This window comes from Ascaphus truei, chromosome 7 (genome assembly GCF_040206685.1).
Source record: "Ascaphus truei isolate aAscTru1 chromosome 7, aAscTru1.hap1, whole genome shotgun sequence".
Taxonomy (NCBI): Eukaryota; Metazoa; Chordata; class Amphibia; order Anura; family Ascaphidae; genus Ascaphus; species Ascaphus truei.
Genome location: NC_134489.1, coordinates 52,497,598 through 52,520,118, shown reverse-complemented (window position 1 = coordinate 52,520,118; position 22,521 = coordinate 52,497,598). Strand labels below are relative to the sequence as shown.

Below are 22,521 nucleotides of genomic sequence, written 5' to 3'. Positions count from 1 at the left end.
ATTGTCGTCCCCTGCTGCGTATCCTTTCGCGGGCATCACGGCCCGAACGCTATCTGCCACATACACCCCGCACACCATAGCTTGAGGCGGGAACTTCTTGGGGGAAGGGCTTCGGCATCTAGAGTCTCCCAGGTGACAGTCATAGGATATATGCCCCCTTCTTCCACATTTGTAGCACGACATATCTCGATAGACCCCGCGTCGATCAAGGAGGGGCGATGACCGGCCAGCATAAGGGGTTTTTCCTGGGCCCTGCTTGTCTGGGGTGTCTTCCTTCTTGTCCACGTCCCCTTTGGGTTTAGCACTGCTGCTGCTTTTCGGCTTTGGAGGGGAGTGCAACATCAAATGCGTCTCGTGCTCTTTCACCTGCTGCAGGAGCTGAATGAACGAAGGGGGAGGGCCCCTCGTGAGGTGATCACGGATCATACTGGCTATGGGGTGGACAGGGCTAGATCCGTGGAGGTACTGCTTACGTAGATACTCATCCATCTGAGAAGGTAGTACATGTTTATGATGCAATAACGGTCCCAGAGACATTTGCACTCGGTGGATATAGGCAGACAGCTCTTCCCCTTCTTTTTGATTTACGGCATAGTATTTAGCCCATAAAGCCCCATCATTTTCTTTCGTGCTATATGCTTCTACCAGGAACTCAATCATTAAGCGAGAGGTTAAATCAGGGTACTGTTCGCGGTGTATGCCGATCAGAGTGGCCGCCGGGGGCCGCAGGCATTCCATAAGTCTCTGCCGTTTCACCACATCGGTGCACGACCATTCCTCCATTACGCCCCTTGTATGTTCCTTCCAGATTTCTACCCCGTCTTCACCGGTGGGTACGGGGAGGGTTCCCGAGAAGGCTTTTAGCTTCCGGTAGTTCTGGGCATGAGTGGCTATTGTAAGCGCTTCAACTAGTGGCGGCAGAATAGGGGGGGCATATAACTGGTCTATTTTGTCCGTTAGTTTCCGCAGCATATTACTACGCGCTTCGGCCTCGGCAGAGGTGCTGGACCCTGGGTAACTGGAGGTGGATAGGCAACTACCGGCATCGCTCTCGGCATAACAAGCAAAAGGAAGAGTGGGGTCGTCTTTGTCTAGCGGACGTACGGGGGTGTCCTGGAGAGGGTAGACAAAGAGACTACCGCCCGGCGGGGTGTCAGGCAGGGCCAGACATTGTGGAACGGCTGGCTCGAGCGCTAACAGGTTGCGCCAACAGTTTACAAGCAAGGTATTCCAATTCGAGTTGCGGTCTACAATTACATCTACCAAGCGAGCTATGGCAAAGCCGAGGAGTTGTCGTAAAGCGGTCTGTAAAGTCTCTAAGGGCAAGGCCATGGGCACTCGGGCCAGCGCTATGGCACGACGGGTAGGTGTGCGGACTTGGCGGGCCCAATCGGGTATCTCGTGACGGGTAGGAAGGGCCATGGTAGCAACAATTTATCTTCGAGGGGCACCCCAGGTCTAAGATCTCAGCAGCGCCTTCAAATGTAGCCCTGCTTCCTATCACTAGCAAGCTGCTACTCTGTGCTGTGTCACCTGTAGGCTCGCAGGGTCTGAGTCTCTGCCACGGAGAGCCTGGGGTATAAGCCACTATTATCACGGGTGCAGCGCCTCCACTTGCGACAGCTCCCGCCAGTGGGGGAGTGAGTCTTCGCAAGACGTCTAAGCAATAAGTACTGACACACAGCCAATTACCGTAATCAACTTCCTTTACTCTTAGGCCAAGATCAGATATATGTACACACAATGGCATCCCCCGAATCCACCCAACATAACAAGCCACGGCGGGCTTAACACAGACTCGTGCCTCGGCGGACGCTACCACACTCATGCGCCATGGCGGATGCCACAATCCCCGAACCCGCCACCGGGTGATTCCCCCCCGTGTCCAATTCCCCAAACAACACTGTCCCGTTACTTCACAGTCTCTATGTGTGTATGGGTGACTGCGCAGCCACTATGTCTTGGATTTGTGAATGGTACCGTTGGGGCCCTTGCTGAAATACCTGCCGAGCACTCCAGTACTCGGATCTGCAAAGATCTTCACAAAGGGTCTCCACAATCGAAGCCTTCCTCCCGTTCTCTCTCTCTCTCTCTCTCTCTCTCTGGTCCAGGGCGATCCCACCCGGACACTAGTAACACCTTGCGGGGTATGATCCCCGACTGCACGCCAAATAGGATTGTCCTGATACAATTACACAGATGGTAGGGAATAGGAACCTATCTACGGTGATCCCTGACTCCGCTCGTCCATATGGTGACTCAGGGCTAAACTGGGCCTGGGGCACACGGCATACGCCGGGGCAGCTGAACCTCCCCTACTCCAACACTCCGTCTCCTCTCCTCTCCCACGCGCTCTAACTCACGTGCGTGCAACCACCTCCCTTTATCCCCTCCTCTCCATGACGCTCCCCGCGGGGCTGCTGGGTCAAGGATCTACTCTCTCCCGCCAACTGTGCTCCCCCTCCTTCGCGGGCTTTTGCAAAACCCTACACATGCAATCTCCCGCTCTTTCGGGGCTAACCAGGGGTCATGGCTACATGTACTTCACAAAACACTTTAACTGCAACCATTGAAGGTCCCCTCCAGTGCTTATTGCTCCAGGAGGCTTCCCGGCGGTTATCTGCTGGGCCTCTCAGTACGCTGTACTGCTCTCTCTCCAGTCAATGGCAGCTCTCTCTTAGCAGGACACAGACTGGCCCCTGGGTCACACTTGATCGAGCTTGGAGTTATCCACGAGCATGCAGATCTAACTCCACGTGTCTGTCAACCACTCTTAAAGGCTCCTCTCTCCTCAGTCCTGCCTCTTCCCCAGTTTTAGTTATTAGCTGATCATATGTCCATCATAAATCACATGGCCAATGGCACACTGGAGCGGAACCTCACAGAGGGCAGTGTGATTATGTTGCTTGCATCACACAGGGGGTTACATTCTTAAAGTAGAGATGTTGCTTATGGAGCAGAATTACCAATTTAAATCCCAAAGCCAGCTACTTGTGACCTTCGACACGTTGTTTCTTCTGCTCTCTTTTCCTCAGACATCAAATACTAGATATCGTCCTGTGTACACTGCAGCACTATGTAACAAAAGGTATACTATTAATATATCTGCAGAAACACTCTATAAGTTTGAATATACTGCACCGTTTTCATATCATCAACCAAATATATGGTAATACATTGCTGAGCCTCAAATCAATGGCAGGCTTTTTATTAGCAGAGTAATAATAAATAATAACTTTATTTCATATAGCGTCTTTCTTCCTATGGGGCTCAAGCGCTTCACAATTACAGTATAGTGCAGGGGTGTGCAAACTTCCTGCGCTGTGCCCCCACTGCCTGCTCTTCCCCTGTGTCGAGCCCTCCCTTTACCTCTAATGCAGCATCAAATGTCACTGCGTGTTGTCATGGAGACGCGTGGACTGAAGCCAGGTAAGTGAGCCGCGCCTCCCAGTTTGCGCACCCCTTGTCTAGCGCACGGTACGCAGCACATAGGAATTTTTACAGACACAGTCCCTGCCCAGATGAGCTTACAATCTATGTTTTCGTTGTCTGAGGTACATTGAGATAAAGTGACTTGCCCAAGCTCACAAGGCGCTGACACCGGGAATCTGAACCCGGTTCCCCTGATTCAAACTCAGTATGGTTGTTTATTGACTCAGTGTCTTTACTCATAGGGCTATTCCTCCCACCTACATAGAGTGCTATTTGTTATCAAATTAACATACCATTAGATACACACATTCAAGGAGTGGAAACTATTACTGCACTCTTCTTTATTTATTAATACATTGCATACTTTTTGAACCTCTAAAACAATGTTTTTCAACCCTGTCCTTGGGGAACCCAACCAGACCATGTTATGTAGATAACCAACCAATATTCCATTCAGATGTAAAATAAGTGCATCAAGGTGTTTGTTTCTAGTCCAATTACTCCTCAAATCTACTGATTGGGGGGTTGCCCGAGGATAGTGTGAAAAACCACTGCTCTAAGTAAAAAATTGTGTTTTGGCAACATGCTGCATTATTGTATTAAAGACCCATTACCCCACATTATATCTGCATTCATTTCAAAATGCAATTATTTATAAAACAATCTTGTCTTATTTTAGTTAGCAGTATTAAATGTAGGTTGCACATGAGCTTTTGAGGCTACACCATATTCTTTTGTTATCACCTTAAGATTAGTTTGCATTGTAGTTTTACTACTCTGTGTTGTATCATGAAGTTGATGATATGGTTTGTTTCTTAATCTGTTCTTCACATTGTCGGATTCATACCTGTTCACATTCCAAACATTGTCCATTCATTTTGAATAATAACAGATATTTTCACATCTCTTTTAATATTAGTTTGTTCATCTTCTTCTACATCAGAAAGAGCGTCAGTTATATTCACAATGAGTCGTAGGACTACTAAACGCCAATCTGTATGGCTTTTCCTGTGCTGTATACAGGACAGTTGATTTGTTAAGCATAGTTCAAAGGTATCCAGTCCTGGAAGGTAAAAATCATTTAAAAAACCCCTTTAAGTATTGGCAGAAATAACTTCTTGGGAATTAGAAGTCACTGGAAGAGGTCTTCTTGAAGACACTTGGCAGCAAGTATAGAGCTTCTTTCCGAGAGTTTTGTAGGCATAACGGTAATACATGATGTGACCCATAACAACAAATGAGACTGAGATAAGCACAAGTAGTCCAAAGGCTTCTGGATTGGGCGCCATGATAACCATGAAAAAATGGAGTAAGTCCAGAAGGCAATTCATCGAGTCCTGAACACCATTTACAATCCCTCGCTCTGACTCATTCACATTTTCTTGAATCAGCTGCGTCACTGTTAAATCAAAGGACCAAAGACCTATAGGGAAAACATTTGATTTAATTTTCTGTTATATGCTACAGAGGTAATCATTCTTATAGGAAGGTTACTTCTTATTTCTTTAGGCAGACTCTGATTCTTAGTTGAAAACAGTGGCATTTTGTGCTTTTTCCATTATAAAAGTTCTATCATCCCAATTCAAATCAGTGGAAGGTTTCCCTCCCAAATCTCTCTCATCTGTGTAATTATGGTCAGACTAAATCGTCTTTATAAGTTAGGAACTCCCTGGCAACTAATAAAAATTTACTTTTCTGTCTTTAATATGAGGTCTTTTGAGCATAGACAGTAGCTCCAATAGGGAGCACTCTAATATACAGAGGCAACCATGATCATGCACGATGGAGAGTAGAGAGAGAGCAGTAACATAAGATATATTTGTGCAGTTAGATGAAAATAAATACATTTTATGCCAGTACCAATTGTGCGATAAGAGATTTCCTGCATTACAGAAAACTTGGAAGTCAGATAAACAAGATACAGTACAGTCCTATTACATGAGTAACGAGTCAATAGCAATATTATCTTATATAAGATTCCCAGAATAGACAATCACTTTGATAGAAGTTAGTCATTTAAGGTTCGTGTTCAATCATCCAATTAAGACTGAATAATACACCAAGAGAATAGATAACCCAGAGGAAGGGCAGAGAAACAAATGAAATAATTACAATGTTCATTTTCCACCCACAAAATGCATAAACGCATCTCTTACAAATATACTCACCAGCTCTAGCTGCAATGATTCCTGTGAACAGCAGTATAACTGAAGTTAAAGGCACTGTGTTGGAACTGAACTCAATGGCTGTGTTGACTGTAGTAGATTTATTAACAGAGTTTTCAATGTCACTGGTAAAGTTAGCTGTGGACCATACATGAGGAGCAACTGTGAAAAATGAATTTCCATCCAGGTTATGTGTGCTGTTGATGTTGAAATATGGGGAAACTGACAAATCCATAGAACTTCCCGGCATGAAAACAGAAACCACGCAAAACACCAGGCTAGAAATTTGGGCAATCCCAGAGATAAAGCCTGTCTGTATCAGACCACATTTTCTCTGTAGCCATGTGAAAGCCATCGTTCCTAGAATGCCTGCAATGGCTGATACTCCAATTAAGATACTGAGTACAGAGCTGGTCAGACCTTGCGTGTAAGCATATCCAACTGTAATAGAATCAAAGCCTAAAACGGTCATGTAGAGGAATGAAAGGCCCATACCAGCAAGGAAAAAAGGCTGCTTGTAATACAGGATCCATCCATCCCGGAATGTGTGGAAAGGTTTTGCAATCTGGGAAAAACAGGTGTTCTTGTCTTCTTTCTGAGGCCTACAAATTGTTGATGCATTGTCAGTAACCAAATTTTCAACTTCATTTGGTGTGTTGTGTTCATTATCTGTTGAAAGAAATGCAACTTTAACATGTTTTATATTCATTAACAGAAACATAATTAAATAAAGCATTATGGATCGCTCTCAAATGTCCTAAAGGAAACCCCATAGCTTCTTGTTCTGATCAATGAATACTAGAACATCTCAAATCCTATCACAAACCTACTTCCATGTTATAATTTAGTAATATTCCCCAATAAAGGGACATTTGCTGGCTGTTACTGCCCATGGCTAGGGGAGCATTAACTAGGGTGGGCATTAATGGACTGGTTATTCCCTGTTCTGAGGGCAATATTACAATTGTACCTTAAATGTGTTCAAATTCATTTTTATTTTTACGGTTAACTTTTTAAAATCTTTGGGCATTCCCAAGTCACTATTCAAATACTTTTATTTGACCCTTTCTAATATTTTAATCTGTAATTATAATTTTACATCTCTTTGCATTTAAAACATGATTAACAACAAATGTAGCTGGCTTCATTGTTCCCTTTTGATGGGAAATGGTGGGATATGTTGTAATATTGTGCACCAACACTGCCATTGAACCCTATGGAAACTCTGTGATATTCTGCATTGTAATGGAATATATTGTTTTCTGGATTATTAATGTAGCCTGGCACATTTGTACAGTAGGTAACAATATTTCACAGACCAGTTCTCATGTAGGTCGTTGTTAGGTACTGTACTAAGGACATGATAGCTGTTTTTCTATATTTAAAGTGATTTATCTGCACAGTACTTGGATTACCTCCATGCACATTTAGTTGTTTCATCTCCTGTTCTTCTTTTCGTCTACTCTTGTTGGCCAATTCTGGTATCTTCTCATACACTTTCCTTAGCAGCAGGTATTCCACACAGACTGAAGTCAAGTTCCAACCCACAACAAATCCACAGCCAATCACCAGTGAGCCAAACGTCATTATCTGCCCAACCGCCATTGGTGCCAAAATATTGGTTACTTGGTCTATCCTTCGAATTGTGGCATTCATACCTGTACACAGGTAGGTACACAACAGATTTTGTATTTGTTCAGGTATCAAAAGCAAAGAAGGGTTAGCACACAGTCAAAAATAAATTACAGTAGTATCAAATGCAGATTTTCTTTATTGTAAATATATATATATATATATATATATATATATATATTTACAATAAAGAAATATATACAAAAAAGAAAAAGACTGCGCTCCTTAGGTGTATCTAACACTTACATACAAAAATAGATGTATTATATTTGAATGAACAATATGGATTTGGCAGTGGCTAATATATCAATAAAAATGGCTGATTGACTCACACTAATAAAGTTACACACAATGTGATAGTGATTAATTGCTGAATGTGCAAATGGTTAAAAAGCTGCTACCAATGAAACAATATAATAGCTGTGAATGGGCACTTGTGTGAGGTTCTACTGTTGCACAAATAGAAACCCTCCTGGATGGTACTACAATACTTTAAAGATTGATATTAAAAAAATGCAAAAATTGAACACATATGTGTATATAAAAATAAAAATAAAAAATAAAAAATAGGATGAAAAAAAAAAAAAAATATTGTAAATATATATATATATATATATATATATATATATATATATATATATATATATATATATATATCAACCAAACCAAGGGTCCATATCTAGGATCTGGCTGCTCTCCGCAAGGACCAACGAACTCCCAGAAATCTGCGAACAACAAGAAAAGAGAGCGCCGGGCAACGGGCGCTTACTTTTCTTGTTGTTCATATATATATATATATATATATATATATATATATATATATATATATATATATATATATATATATATATATATAGTGAGAGAAGGAAAGGGCCCCAAACAAAAGCACTCTAGTATGCCTATGAAGTACAAATTCACATAATCTTTATTTGATGGTTGTCACAGAACAAAGGTTGACAGAATGAAACAGACAACAGGCCAAACTGTGGTGGCATGTGATTTGACCACTTAGCCATAGCCACCACAGTTTGGCCTGTTGTCTGTTTCATTCTGTCAACCTTGTCAGGTACTTTAGAGTGCAATCGTTGTCAATTTTGATATTGGTTTTGTTCCTATTGGGATTTAACTGCTGGAGGATTTGTCAAGTCTTGCTACTTACAGGGGATCCATGCCCAATTTTATATTTTCTGTGCTTTTTTTAACCTTTGTTCTGTGACAACCATCAAATAAAGATTATGTGAATTTGTACTTCAGAGGCATACTAGAGTGCTTTTGTTTGGGGCCCTTTCCTTCTCTCACCGTATTTATTTGCCATTATAGCACCACCGACTTATCACTGCATATTGATGAAACTTTAGAGTCGGTATTTAGTCACAATTATTTATCTTGTGGATGCGGGGTCTTCCTTTTCTCCCACAAAAAATATATATATATATATATATATATATATATATATTTATATATAAAATAACCCTGGGACTCAGAATGATTTCTTTTGACAATATTTAAAAAATAAATCTGTACACGTTCAATTGCACATTTAAAAAGCACTATTGGAAGACAGCATTAGGTGACTAATACTTATACTCTGGCAGTGGTTGAGATGCATTAAAACAGTTGTACTGTGACTCATTTAGGAAAAAAACCATTAAGCCTCTTAAACTAAGTGACAAAACTCTGTACCTCATTTTAGAAATGCTAATAAAATATTTAGAGTATGGTGAAAAAATAAATAAGAGAGGATTTTTAAAATACATTTATCTGTCTAATTAAAGTGAAACTATAATTTTGTGAAGAAGAAGAGTTGAACTTTGAGCTTGTGAATAGAAAAGCTGTTGTATTTCATAACCTGATTACATCACACTTCATCCAGGGCTGTCTGTTTCTTTTGTCAAGCATATGGTAGTTTTCAGACTGGACAGCAAACCCTGAGTGGCCTCACTGCTCAGATATAGTAAATATAATGTATCCCAGGGTATTGTTCTATTAGTAATGTAGCCATAAACCTTTGTGCCTCTAAATAATGAAACTGAGATTCCACAATGTGCATCTTTAACTGGCAAAGTGTCTGTACAGGGTCTATTTAAGTGCACCACAAACGTTGCTGAGTTGAATAGTAAATAATTTGTTTTCCAAAGCAGTGATAATGCATGAACTGAACACATGTTTAAACACATAAACCTTACAAACAATCAACATTTTGGTGCTTGGATGCCAGGAGATAAAGGACATTAGTAGCTGTGAACTAAGTTGTTACTTGAACCAGGATATAATTACAATGTAAGTCACCTGGAATCCCAGTGTTTTTCTAATGAGAATAATAACATCTAAAAAAAAACAAATGGGTCACTTCCTTTAAGTCGTTGGTGTGCAACACGTCCCATGCTAATAGATGCCAACACATGTTTAACAATGCAATGTCAACACGTGCCATTGATTAATCCCTTCAGTTATGGAGATAGCACAAGAAAACTGCTAATCAATGCACATGTTATGGCATATGTAATAAGGGTGGAAACCTTCACTTGTATTTTGGTTTTGGTTCTAAAAGAAATGCTGGGTTTTGGTCTAGCTGTAACTTAATTGGTTTTGGTTTTACTTTTGGATTTTAGCTCTCACTCTTGTCTCTTAAAGAGCAATACACGAATGGGTTAATAACCAGTTCAAGGGCAGTTTTTGCTCTACTGTATTTGTCTCATATCTTACCTGCCAGTGTGCATTTATCACCACCTGCTACTACCACGATCCAGTCTCTCTCAATAGTGATACCTGTAGCAGTGCTCCCCAGATTTGCAATGCTTGCTATTATGATCACTAAAATGTAGCAAGATGTCTTTGGAATAATACAGCAAACATGTTAAACAATGAAACCCATAATGCATTACATATCCTTCTATCATATGCATAATAATAAATATACTATAATTGGAGGCATACAACCAACACCCTTAAAGATTGTTTTAAAGAAGAACCCATTCTTTATAGATGTAATAAATACAGTTTAGTGTAACAGTGTGTTGTTGTGACCAGATAAGTTTAACCATTGCAGCACTCCAGCTACACTATTAAATAGCTGATGTCTTTTCACACAGTACTGGTGTCTTTAGTCCAGAATAGGCTAGTGGGAATTAGTTAGGTAGGATTCAGAAGCTGTAGTTTGGGTTGGGTAGTTGATCCCAATAATGTTTTGGAGTCTCAATAAAGAAGACGTTTTAAAGGCTTATACTATATGTAGCTTACATACAGACTGAAGGAGTATCTCAATGGTAAGACCACAGTCTTTAGAGCAGGCAAACCTGTTTCAAATCTCAGTATCACCCCTCATTGTAAACTTGGGCAAATCACTTTATCTCTGCGTGCCTTATACACCAAAATTAGATTGTACGCTAACTCATTGTGACTCTACGTTCAGCACAGCATACACTGTCATCGGAATATACGGAAACAAATATTATGATTATGTGTTTAATCATATTCAACACAGGAGTTGAAAAGTGTAACGTGTTTATATGGATATTCAGTGCTCTTTTATAGTGCAGAATATTGTATTCAGTATGGGAAGGAGTGTAATGCTGACTTAATTTTGAAGCAAATAAGAACAATTTGCACACTCACCAAGAGCCAGCTGTTCTGAGCTGCCATAAGCTGCGCTTTATTCATGAAAATCATCATCAGGATGATCCCACAGAGGATAACAGAGACATTCTGTACAATCAAAGATGACCGTGCCGCTGGTATAGGTGAAAAGGGATTGTAAATTAGAATGTGTTGCTTGTACCCTTCCATCTATCCCATCCTTACCCCTTTTTATTTTTGTACCCAATTTCCCTCAAAAAAACAATAAAGATTGTGTAACAAAAAATAAATAAGTAGATTACATTGCACATCAAAGTAAATTACCATCCTAAACCCAGTGCTAATGTTAGTTACCTTTAAGTCTTGGGTTCCTGTCCACCCAGTCTCCAATGATGGCTCCAAGCAGGAGGACAGACCCAGAAAGCACCAGCCCATAGACTGCGGTCAGCAGTAAGCTGTAGCCATAAAGTTCAACCAGAAAGATGGATACTGCAAAATTCCACATATGATCTCCCTTTAAAAAGGAATGAGAGTGCAGATGCAGAGAACATTATGTTAAAAGATGGAAATAAGCCATTCACGTCATTGTCTCGTGTAGCCATTCACACCCAGGTTTCAAATCTACTGCAGTAGGGACTAGCAACATATTCTCTGTGTTGTGTCACCAGTAGAAAGGTCCCCATGTGTGCGAGTAAATGTATGCAGTATACTACAGTATGTTTATAATAGTGAAGGAATGTGGTTTTGTCACTTCACTTGTCTCAAGGGACTAAATGTATTCTATTACGATTATTTATATGTCATCTTGCATTTCGTCTTGCTGAGGAGTAAATGATCAATATTTAATTTGCCAATTGAGGATAATATATCCCACTTACCCAGGTGGAGAGCGCATGGGTGAGGTAAAGAAGAAACTTTGCTGATGTCAAATAATTGATAATGGATCCTGCAAAAGAAAAGAAAAATACAAATATTAAACAAACCCATAATGACTAGAGATTATAGTTTGTGACACACTGACATGATATAAAGGTGTGTGTGTGTGTGTGTGTGTGTGTGTGTGTGTGTGTGTGTGTGTGTGTGTGTGTGTGTGTGTGTGTGTGTGTGTGTGTGTGTGTGTGTGTGTGTGTGTGTGTGTGTGTGTGTGTGTGTGTGTGTGTTCTCCATATGATTATTAACATTGAAGTTGACACATTAAGGTGTTCTGCAGTATAGAAACGTTTGAGAATCCTTGATATAATACACACACTCCACAGCTTATTTATGTATTATTCCTAGGAATATTAATATGAATATAGGGGATTTGCTTTTTTTATGCATTATCCTTGTTTTATATTCTCTGACTGTAACAACCCCAATCAATGGACTCCTATTAATTATGTGGATAAGCGACCATTCTTTGATATCTTAATTTTAAATATATATTATCAGAATGCTGTATGTTGTGAGTTACAGTAAATGGCAATACATAAATAAGGTGATCATACTGAGTTGCTAAACATGTATTTGTAGATCAGTCCTGATAACTGCAGCTCTGGTTGAATCAACTTAAGAATTTTGAGTATGTTTGTTTGTCCATGATCAGACCTTCTCTTCTTTGCATTTCACCATTACCAAGACTACTACAGATGTAACAAAAGTTATTACCACCGGTCAATGCGAAAAACATGTTTAATAACACGTGTTATATCCTTACCATTGTTTTCAATCGTGCTACTGTTAAATAACATGCCAGGGTCAATGCAATGCATAACGTGCACTATATAAAGTTGAGTAGGGAGATTGTTGAATGGGTTAGTTGATCAGTCCCACACACTGCCAATGACAGGTCAATTCCAAACTGACTCCAAATATTCTAATGACAGTGGTACAGTATGTTTCATGTGTTGAAAAGTTTGTGCCACATAGGACCAAAATGACTCAATTACAGTGATCAGTTAGAGGGGCAGATGCATGAAACCAGGATAAACAGATTTGTCAGTCTTGGGGTCGCCCAATTTTTGGGACCCTGTTGCACAGGAAAGATGGAAAACCACCCTGGCAAGAGCTGTGTCTCCTTGCCCTGCAGAGTTTACAATGTAAACATCAAGGTTTGAGAGGAACATATAAAACAGCATCACAACGTACAGTAGCTACCTGTAATATTATGTACAAGTTCATATGCTATGCTAAAACATTAACACAGTATCCCACATCCCACTTTAAATTATTAGCCCCTTAACATTTCACATACTCACCACTGCACCCCTCACTGTGCTTTTGATCACTTGTTCTATTCATCATGTAGCTGTCTGTAGCTCTTATTCTCCATGCACAGGCTATTTGATCACCAAAATAGTATTGCCAGCACTGATACTTGATACACTAGAAACGTATTATTCTCCTTCGCTGAAATCAAACAACCTGAAAGTCTTGTAGTGAGGATGACACTGAATCAACCGTGAAAGATCTGACAACTCTTCCATGATTAGTACTCAACATATGAGTACGGCAACTGACGATGCTGTTGTTGTATTCATTCAGGTTACCTTTCCTATTGATGTACTAATGATACGAGCACAGGTGTAAGGCACATATTCTATCACTGGGCAACCAAGGTCAACTAATCATCACTCAGGAATTTGCATGCTCCACCCATATCTTCTTCAGTCCTCGTAGAATAATACACAAAATATAAACACTAGACAGCTATAAATAATTCCATTGCTTGTACTCTTTACAGTATAGCCCCACTATTTAGTATGCAGTGCTAATTCCCCCCCCACCAGCATTTTTATGAAAGTATTAGGATCATGGGAAATTATTTGCAGAACCACTGTTTTTTGATAAGCCTTGACAAGTGCTGAGAAGGCACTGCCTTAGTCATGTGGCAGTAAATAAACAGTATGTAGATGTACACTGTGACATCCAAGCCAACAAGAAAAACCTGTATTATCTGAATGTCTCATACAGAACGGCTACTGCATTATTGGTTAAAAACATTTATACATTTATTATCTAAAGAGGCATTTATTGCCAAAATGTAATTTATTAAACATCACGTCCATTATCTTATGTTTGGTTCTTTATGGGACTGCACCTTTTGCTGTTTAATTAGATATTTTCTGGGGTATATTCTATAAGATCCGAGATCGCCGATCCATGCAGTCTGACCTGGAAAACCCTTTGAAATGAGTCTCCGATTGACCGGATCAGTGATCGCGGAGCTTATAGAATATGCTATTTTTATCAATCCTAATTATCTGAAAGTATGTTTGCACTCATTGAAATAGTTTTCATAACTTGATACTTAGCCCAAACAGCCAGCGCATATGTGAATGTAATATCGCAGAAGCTGAAATGAGGTTAGAACAGCCTCGTTATTGATTCCTTCAATTATTTGCTTTTTGCCCAAACAAAATGGCTGAGGTGGGAAAGTGGTTATTGCACAAGGACCCAAAGGGCTCAGATCAATGGTCAGATATGGTAAGATATGTATTTATCATTAGTATTGAGAGATACTGAGCAACGTGACTTCTTTACATATTTCTTCTTGGCGTGAGACTCCGGCTAGTTATTGAAAGATTGTCAACTAGGGAATAGAATTCTAAAGATGCAGTTCCACTTATATTTAAAAGAGCATTTAACCATTTTACTGCCAGATGGGCTGTCAACACATTGTTTTGATAATTAAGTCTTATGATTAAGTGATACAGTACTTATTACTTTTAATGTTAATTGTTGCTGTTCTCATCTATTGATTGTTTCTTTGGCTGTAGTGTGCATGGCAGTGGCCAATTTTCAGGAACCATTCTCTCCAAAATACAAGTACAGAAATGTAAAAAGAGAGGTGTTTTTTTTTTTAAATATCAGCAAAAAAAAGAGTCTCAGTATCTCAGGTGTGTTCACAAGTATCTCTCCAGATCCTCAGAACTCTGCTAAATCTGGTTTTACAATGTACTGACCAAATCTATAATGTACGTATTTTCCCTGAGATTAACCCGAATCCATAAGGTTAATTATATGCAAAAACAACAGCTGATACATCTCATTAGCAATATTAACATACTTTAGCACGTGTGTTAAACATATGCTAATGCACATACAGGCACCTAGGCACTTAGCTGTGACAGCCGTCTCTTTGCTGCCACCTTCCTGCTCCGTCTGAACCGCAGCGTCAAATGATGCAGCGGACGTCACCAACGTGACATCGCACAGCGTTGCGTTTCCATGGTAATGCAATGTCATGATATTCTGAGATTAAGAAGGAGAAGGAGGGTGGCAGCAAAGAGGCGGCCGCCACAGCTAAGTGCCTTCCCATTAGGCCGATTGACTCGCGAGCACGACAAATGTATATGGGGAGGGCATTTTTGCTGCCCCAAAATTTTGCCACCCCAGCCTGACGGGCCTAATGGGAAATCTGCCACTGCACATAGTTATACACATGCGCAATTCCACCAATATCGTGCATGCCCATTACAGATGTAGGCCGACACATGCGTGTTAACTTCTAATACCAACCTAGTGCACACTGTCACGGTAGACCAGGTCTTTTAACACCCTTTATATTTAAGGGATCAGTTACAGGGCAAAACAAGACAGTGAAATAAAATGTAGTTTATTTTGGATAAGACCTCGGAAACACACAAGAATACAAAATACAAAAATATACACACTTACGAGGGTCTGGGGAATGAGAACTACCTTTCCTAGGTGCAGGGACCCACTTCAAATGGGGTTCCCCTGTCCGTTTCTCTGCTTCAGGATATAAGAGTGCTGAACACACAGCAGCCACTCTGACATGTATCGCTAGCTGGTCACAGTCCAACTCCACACTTTTTCCCTGAGTGTCCCTCAGATATTCTACACACTCCTTCCCAGAGTGTCTCTCAGATGGTCGCCATGGTCTCTCCCACTGATAGTCTCTAATGCTCTGATCAGCAGCACCCCTTATATAGCCTTCTCTGGGCTATCTTTTACATGGGAGGGGGCTGCTGGCCAATCAGAGCACGGATTAGGTTGGTGCCACAAATGCCAGAGGAGGGCATGCTAAGGCACTCAAGATCTCCCAGTGGGTAGGATCCTCAGAGTCTGGGCAGTACAATGCTCTTACTACCAGATCTGATCAGCAGCCTTTCACCTCCACCCTGGAGTCCTGACACCTAGCTGTTCTAACTATGGTTTTAATCCTATTATTTCTATGGAGAGCTTCAACTAAGAGGATTGCTTAGTCTTTTTCCATAAAAATTACAGTAACAGTGGAATATCTAATTTACTTTCCTGCAGGGCTGGCATGTTAATTCCATCATCACACAATACCAAGTATCAAAGCTGGGAGGAATTGCTAACACAGGCATACATACAGACATAAGGTAATTATGTAAAAGACAGGACTTAGAATTACACACAGCTAGCCCAAATCACATCATAAGATAATGCCGGCTTTCTAAACTGGGGGAAGGATTGTCACAGGGAATAAAGAATACATGCTTTGAAATACATTCTTACAGACATGGGTTACATTTACACATTCCCTGTTCTTCCCCTGATATTAAAGACATTTGTTTCACAGAATTAATTCAGGGAGCACAAGTCAACGGTATGCCAAAAAGTCGAAATATGCCATATAGGGCTGTCTGTGTGACATGATATAACATTAGAACAATAATGAAAACACATATACATACAATAAACCAAAAACAAAACAAAAAAATATATAAAAAATATTAAAAACATGAAAATATGTGATGTGGAGCATGATACATAAAATAATTAGAAAAAACCAACAACATGGAATTTGAATATGGGGAAGATACACAACGAATGATATCCCTGAATAAAGTTAAATGTCAAGGAAAAAATATATTGATAAAACATATATTATAATAATTGATTAGAACCATAAACAAAAATAAAAAATAAAAAATGTAATAAATGAAAAAGTTAAAAATTAAAAACAGTGGAAATATACAATATTACCAGAACAGCCGAACATGATACTGAAATATATCTTGATAAAGTAAATACATAACCGTATAAAAAAGAGGACAATATATATACGTATGAAAAAATAAAAAGTGATATAATGCATTGACATACACTCTCAACAATCTCCTAATACCACTGGCTCAAAGGAAGTGTTTCATCTCCCAGTCAAAATTCATGCCATGTGGGTGGAGAGTGTTGAGAGTGTATATCCAATACATTTCTTGTTTGTTGAGAGTATTTTCCCTGTTACCCCCCTCGTGTGACAAGGTATGTGTTCTATGGCAGAAAATAAAAAATTGTTAATACCTCCACTTGAACACTAAAAAAAATGTCTAGCCACGGGGTGAATCAAATCTCCCTTTCTGATTAAACGTACATGTTCGGCTATTCTGGTTTTTAGGGGTCTCGTTGTACGACCCACATATCTATGTCCACAGCTACAATAAAGGGCATATATTACAAAACTAATATTACAATTGAGAAAATTCTTAATATAATATTTTCTATGATTATCATTGTGTGTAATAAACTTGGTAGGGCACGCATACTGACACATTGAACATTGGCCACACTTGAAGAACCCTTTGGGTATACCTCTTACATTAGGGAAACTAGATCTGGAATCAAAAATGCTTGGTGACAAATGAAAGGCCAATGTTTTGGCCTTAAGGTAGGTGAATCTAGGTCCACCTTGGACCATTGTACGAATGTCCTTGTCCAATAAAATGGTATGCCAATGTTTAGATATGATATTACAAACTTGTTGAGCTTGTTTGTTGTATGTAGTAATAAAAAATGGACTCTGTGTATTATTAGAGTATGATGATTTGGCTCTCTCTTTGTTGGGCGAGGAATTTCTCTTCTTACAAATGAGGGTATCCCTATCCATAGCATCCGCTTTGGCAAAATCAGCTGACACATCTTTGGCAGAATAGCTCCTGGCCAAGAATCGATTAGACATGTAGGGACTGAAGGGATATTCCCATTACCAGCCTATCACCCCAAAGTCTCAGGAAGTACCTTAAGCAAGGGGGCCCTCCATGTCAGTCTCTGGCAGGTTCATGGGTCCTCTGTGTCCAGGAAATATAGGTCTCTGGGTGTCTGCATGTCTTGATCTCAGCACACTTTTGTGCTCAAGACTTGTGTCTGTGTGCAGGCTTATCTGCTTTCCTGTGTCAGTCCAATTGTGAGCTAAGGTATCCCTCTCCTGTTTCTCACGTCAGGCTTTTTCTAAGAGTCCTACAGTAATCAACCAGGTGTCTGGTTGATTGCCTGTGTGCAATTAACCAGCACACTGCTGTATTTAGAAGAAGGTTCTCTCAAACAGTGATAAGTCCCTGTTACAAAGTGCCAGATTCACAAAAGGGGAATAAGTAAAAGTGTGTTAAAGTTTATCACCCTTTTCTTGATCTAGACATATTTTTTATTGAAACCTATCATTTTAACACTTTAGGTTCTAATGAAGAATGCATTTTTTTAAACATAGGGCCATCACACAGAAAACATGTGCAACCCCAAGCCGCAGAGGGTAATGTATTGGATCTGGAAAAATAATAGGCAGCAAAGAGTGAGGCTTATTTAATCCTCACCTTTTTACCTTTCTGAAGTAGATGATCCAACTGTGGTTCTTCCACCTGCTGCTGGCCCTCCATGTGCTGCTGTGGCACCTCCATCTGTGGCCCATTCCATTGCTCCAGTGGCTCTGACTTTGGCCCCTCCAGCTGCTCCAATGGCCCAGAGGTCCAGTGGCTCCTTTGGCTGCTCTGGTGGACCTGACTGTGGCCCCTCTTCTCCAGTAGCCCTGCCTGTGGGCCCCCAGCTTCTCCAGTAGCCTCTCCTTCTGTGCTGCTTCTGTGGTCTCTCCAAATGTGGCCCTTCTGGCTGCTGCTGTGGCTTCTCCAACTGTTACCCATCCAGCTGCTGCACAATCAGTTGAATCACTAATTCTTGCTTATGAGGTGGATGTGATGTCAGTACAGAACCAAGAAATACAGTATTTAGTCCTCCTAAAAAGGGATAACAGAAGACAACATTGTGGTAGCACAGGAGGCCTCTACACAGACCATAAATATTCAAACACACCATCACAGGAACCCCAGCATGGATTAAGATGACTGTGCGTTGGCCAAACCAGCAATCCAAGACAGAAAAGACGACGTCTGGTTTATTTTAATTTTGTATATGTTGATGTTATTTGTTGCAAATGTTTGCATTCTGAATACTGTGAACTAACAGTAATTAATAACAATATTCCTTTGAAGAATTAGTGTGGTATTATTTTAAATAATCACGGTCATTTACATATTTACAATGACATTTATAATGACACACAATATAATTCTTTATTTTCTCACAAGGGACAATGGCATATAATATTGCCATGAAATGCTTTTATAAGTTTAAAGGTGGGCATTAGGTTGGTGAACGAGGTTACATTTGGTACTTTACATAATCTCCCAACTAACTTCCTCAACAAACCCTGAATAGACCCTAGCATTGCAATGCAGCAAAATATTTTGACAAGAAAAAGGCACACCCCTGCTGTTTAGTCTGCACACACTCACGTGGCTCACAACAGCTTCATGCAACATTGCCTACCTCTGTGATAATGAACCTGCTATGTACCTCAACGTTGTGCTTTCTCGTGGCCTCATGGAAATGTTACTCTCTCTATCCATTACAATCCCCCCCCTCCTGGCCCACACCCAATATCATTATACACCCTTCATTACTCAAAAACCTTGCACTATCTACTGAATGTTGGTGGAGAACTCTGAAAATCAGCACGCCAACCACCGCTTATTCTAATGGCAAACATCACAAATTTACAACTTGCAAACAACTAGTCAAATTTCTACTCATACTGTTCCTCTCTTTAGCAGGTGATATTGAACTTAGCCCAGGCCCTCCCTTTTCAGCTCTGTCCTGTGCAACTGAGAATACCCCCTTCAAATTAAAAAAAAAAAGGTCTATCTGTCGCCCATATAAATATCCGGAGCCTGCTGCCCGAACTGGATGAACTAAGGGCATGGTGCCTTATTCATAAACCCAAAGCCATCGTTCTCACAGAAACATGGCTAACCCCTAAAACCCTCAATGCAAATATTGCCATTCAGGGTTACTCCATTTCTAGGAGAGATAGGTCAAAGAGAGGAGGAGCGTTGTTATTTTATATTGCAGAAACCTTACAATTTACACTGTTAAATTGCCCCCCAAAGCCCACCCTCTTTCGAATCCTAGTTAGCAAAATCTTCCTCGCCTTTTTTAAGCCTGTCCTGATTGCTGGCATCTACCGCCCCCCTAAAGCCCCTCTACAGTCCCGGACTGATTTCACCCACTTTCTTGTCTCCATTTCCTCTCTGAATGAGAAGAGTGAGCTGTTAGTTCTTGGGGATTTCAACTATAATTGGCACGACCCAAAAAACCACAACATCCAGATACAACTGAAGTCACTTAACCAAACGCAACTAATTTCCCAAGCCACACGGACAAACCTGAAATCTCACAACCACTCTTTGCTAGACTGGATTCTCTCCTCAAATCCCAGCAGAATCCAATCCTTTGGCATCCTTACTGCCATTTTCAGTGACCATGCAATAGTGTACTGTGTAAGGAAAATGAAAGCACCGCAATCAAGTCCTAAAGTTCTCCTCACTAGAACATTTAGAAACTTTAACCCACACCCGTTTCTGGCTCACCTTACCAACTGCACTTGGTACAGAATCGACTTAATTCCAGACCCCGATTCTGCGCTCGACTATTTCCTATCTGAGTTCTTAAACCTCTGTGATACCCATGCTCCACTACGCAGAATAAGGATACGGTGGGGAGCCCACCTTCAGTGGAATATAACTGACCTGATCGCGCTCTACCATTTCAGGGATGCCTTGTGGAAAAGCTACAAAGTAACTGGCACTACCAAGGATCTTAATAACTACAGATGCCTGCGGAACATGTGCACACGGCAAACAAGACACGCAAAAGCACAATATTACTCTGACAATCTTCACCAGAATACATCTGTAGCCCTTTTTCTGACACCTCCCAAAGGGACTACTGGTCACTGTACACAACCTGCGGCTCCAGGAGATCTGAGCCTCCGCTAACTGGGAGCCTCGGGTAACTATTCTAGCGCAGCGCCTCCTCTTACCCAGGATCCCCGTTATGCAAGATTCCCCTGGGCAAGAAACATACCACCACAGTGCGTGCAACCAAGTTTTACTATGCAATCATACCTTATACTCTATATGACATCACACATAACATATTCTTATACTATAATGCTAGTCTTGGCAGCAATACCTAACACCGTTATAACTGCTACGGTCCTTATACTATAGTGGCTCGGCCACACCTCTAGGGAATATTGTCCTGTACAATAGTGGCTCAGCCACGCTCTTATAGAGTATTGTCCTTGTATTGTCTTACGTGGTATAGGCTCAGTCCTCTAGCCACTCGCTAGTGTCCCTAAAGAGTTTAGCCTAAGGCGGGATCAGCGCCTGATGACCGGTGTTGGTGTACTTGTTGTTACAATATACCTTCCTGTCACGGCGGTGACCGGTACCTCTTCACAAAGGATCCGATGCCTCCGACCCTTGACCTCCAGATGTCGCGGTGTCCAGCCGTCTGGTCCCAGATGACTGCAACCGGCCGCAACTCTGTGCTTTGTCCCTAACTAATGTATAGTAGGGTGACAATCACTTCCACTACAGGGCGTCCCTGCAGTACAGCAGCCTACTGGAACTCAGGGGATGCTCCTATGGGCCTGAGGGGATAGCTGGCCTATGCAGGTGGGTCACGGACCCCCTGCACTCACACTACCTCCTTCAGCTCCGTCCAGATCTCCTCTGACTAGCATGGTCTCTCCCCCACGCTTCCCTTTCCTGCTCCCGTCATCCTAGCCTTCTGATTGGTTATTCACATCAGGTGACTGCCCAGGAGCTCATGGGAGTTGTAGTTTCTCCACGGAGCCTCTCTGCCTTAATCTGCACAGACACACAGCTATTGCATCAGCCACTGCCTGTCTCACTCTGCTCTGACACACTGCAACACTGTTGCAGACACTCCACAGGCCTCTCACTGAACAGAGTCAAACACCAACTGAACACACATATGAGGTTCCTACCACATCCTTACACATCAAACCCAGCTTCTGGAAGGTTGTCCACAATATATGCCAGCCTTCTAGCCATCAACAACCAAGTAATATCACTAAGGAGGATATTACTCTGACAAATCCCATTGATATTGCAAATGCATTCAATGATTACTTTGTGGGGTGTGCTACTAAATTATTAACGAAATGCAACCCAAACCACAAACATGAACCTCATTCTGAGTACTTGTATAGCCCCACCCTCTCCCAACACTGCTTTTCAAATTTGTCCAGTATCTGAAGAGGAGATTACACAAGCGCTCCTCAAATTAAAACTAAGCAGCCAATGTGGACCTGATTTACTGCAATCTAAGTTCCAGCCATTGCCAAACCAACTGCTTCCATAGTCAACTCTATTCTGTCTGCAGGCCATTTCCCTAAGACCTGCAAAACTGCCAGTGTTGTCCCAATCTTCAAAAGCGGGGACAAAAACACTGTACTTACGAAGCTGTCCATGCGAAACGTGTAGAATCATTACCAGTGCTCTGCCCTAACCTGACTGCATCCAGGATCCTCCTATATCCGAGAACGGAAGCGCGTCACAACCGGAAGTGATGCGGCGTGTTGAGAGATCCAAGCGAAAGAGGGTGATGA

At 41.2% G+C, this 22,521-nt stretch overlaps 1 protein-coding gene across 5 annotated transcripts; it reads right to left on the bottom strand.

Annotated features, from left to right (window-relative positions):
* Window positions 1-1,663: 1,663 nt before the first annotated feature.
* On the bottom strand, window positions 1,664-22,495 carry LOC142499281 (ferroportin-like). Of its 5 annotated transcripts, none has more exons than XM_075608406.1 (9): window positions 21,311-22,494; window positions 18,370-18,778; window positions 11,684-11,751; window positions 11,160-11,319; window positions 10,845-10,960; window positions 9,936-10,062; window positions 7,013-7,255; window positions 5,601-6,266; window positions 1,666-4,855 (listed from the first exon to the last, which is right to left on the bottom strand). In XM_075608406.1, the coding sequence occupies exons 2-9, from the start codon at window positions 18,683-18,685 to the stop codon at window positions 4,527-4,529; spliced, it is 2,025 nt and encodes a 674-aa protein (XP_075464521.1). In that variant the 5' UTR covers window positions 18,686-18,778; window positions 21,311-22,494; the 3' UTR covers window positions 1,666-4,526. The 5 variants fall into 5 exon arrangements, with proteins under 5 accessions (XP_075464523.1, XP_075464521.1, XP_075464522.1 ...); XM_075608407.1 differs by having other exon boundaries at window positions 22,372-22,493; XM_075608410.1 differs by lacking the exon at window positions 21,311-22,494 and having other exon boundaries at window positions 1,668-4,855; window positions 18,362-18,462.
* Window positions 22,496-22,521: the final 26 nt, after the last annotated feature.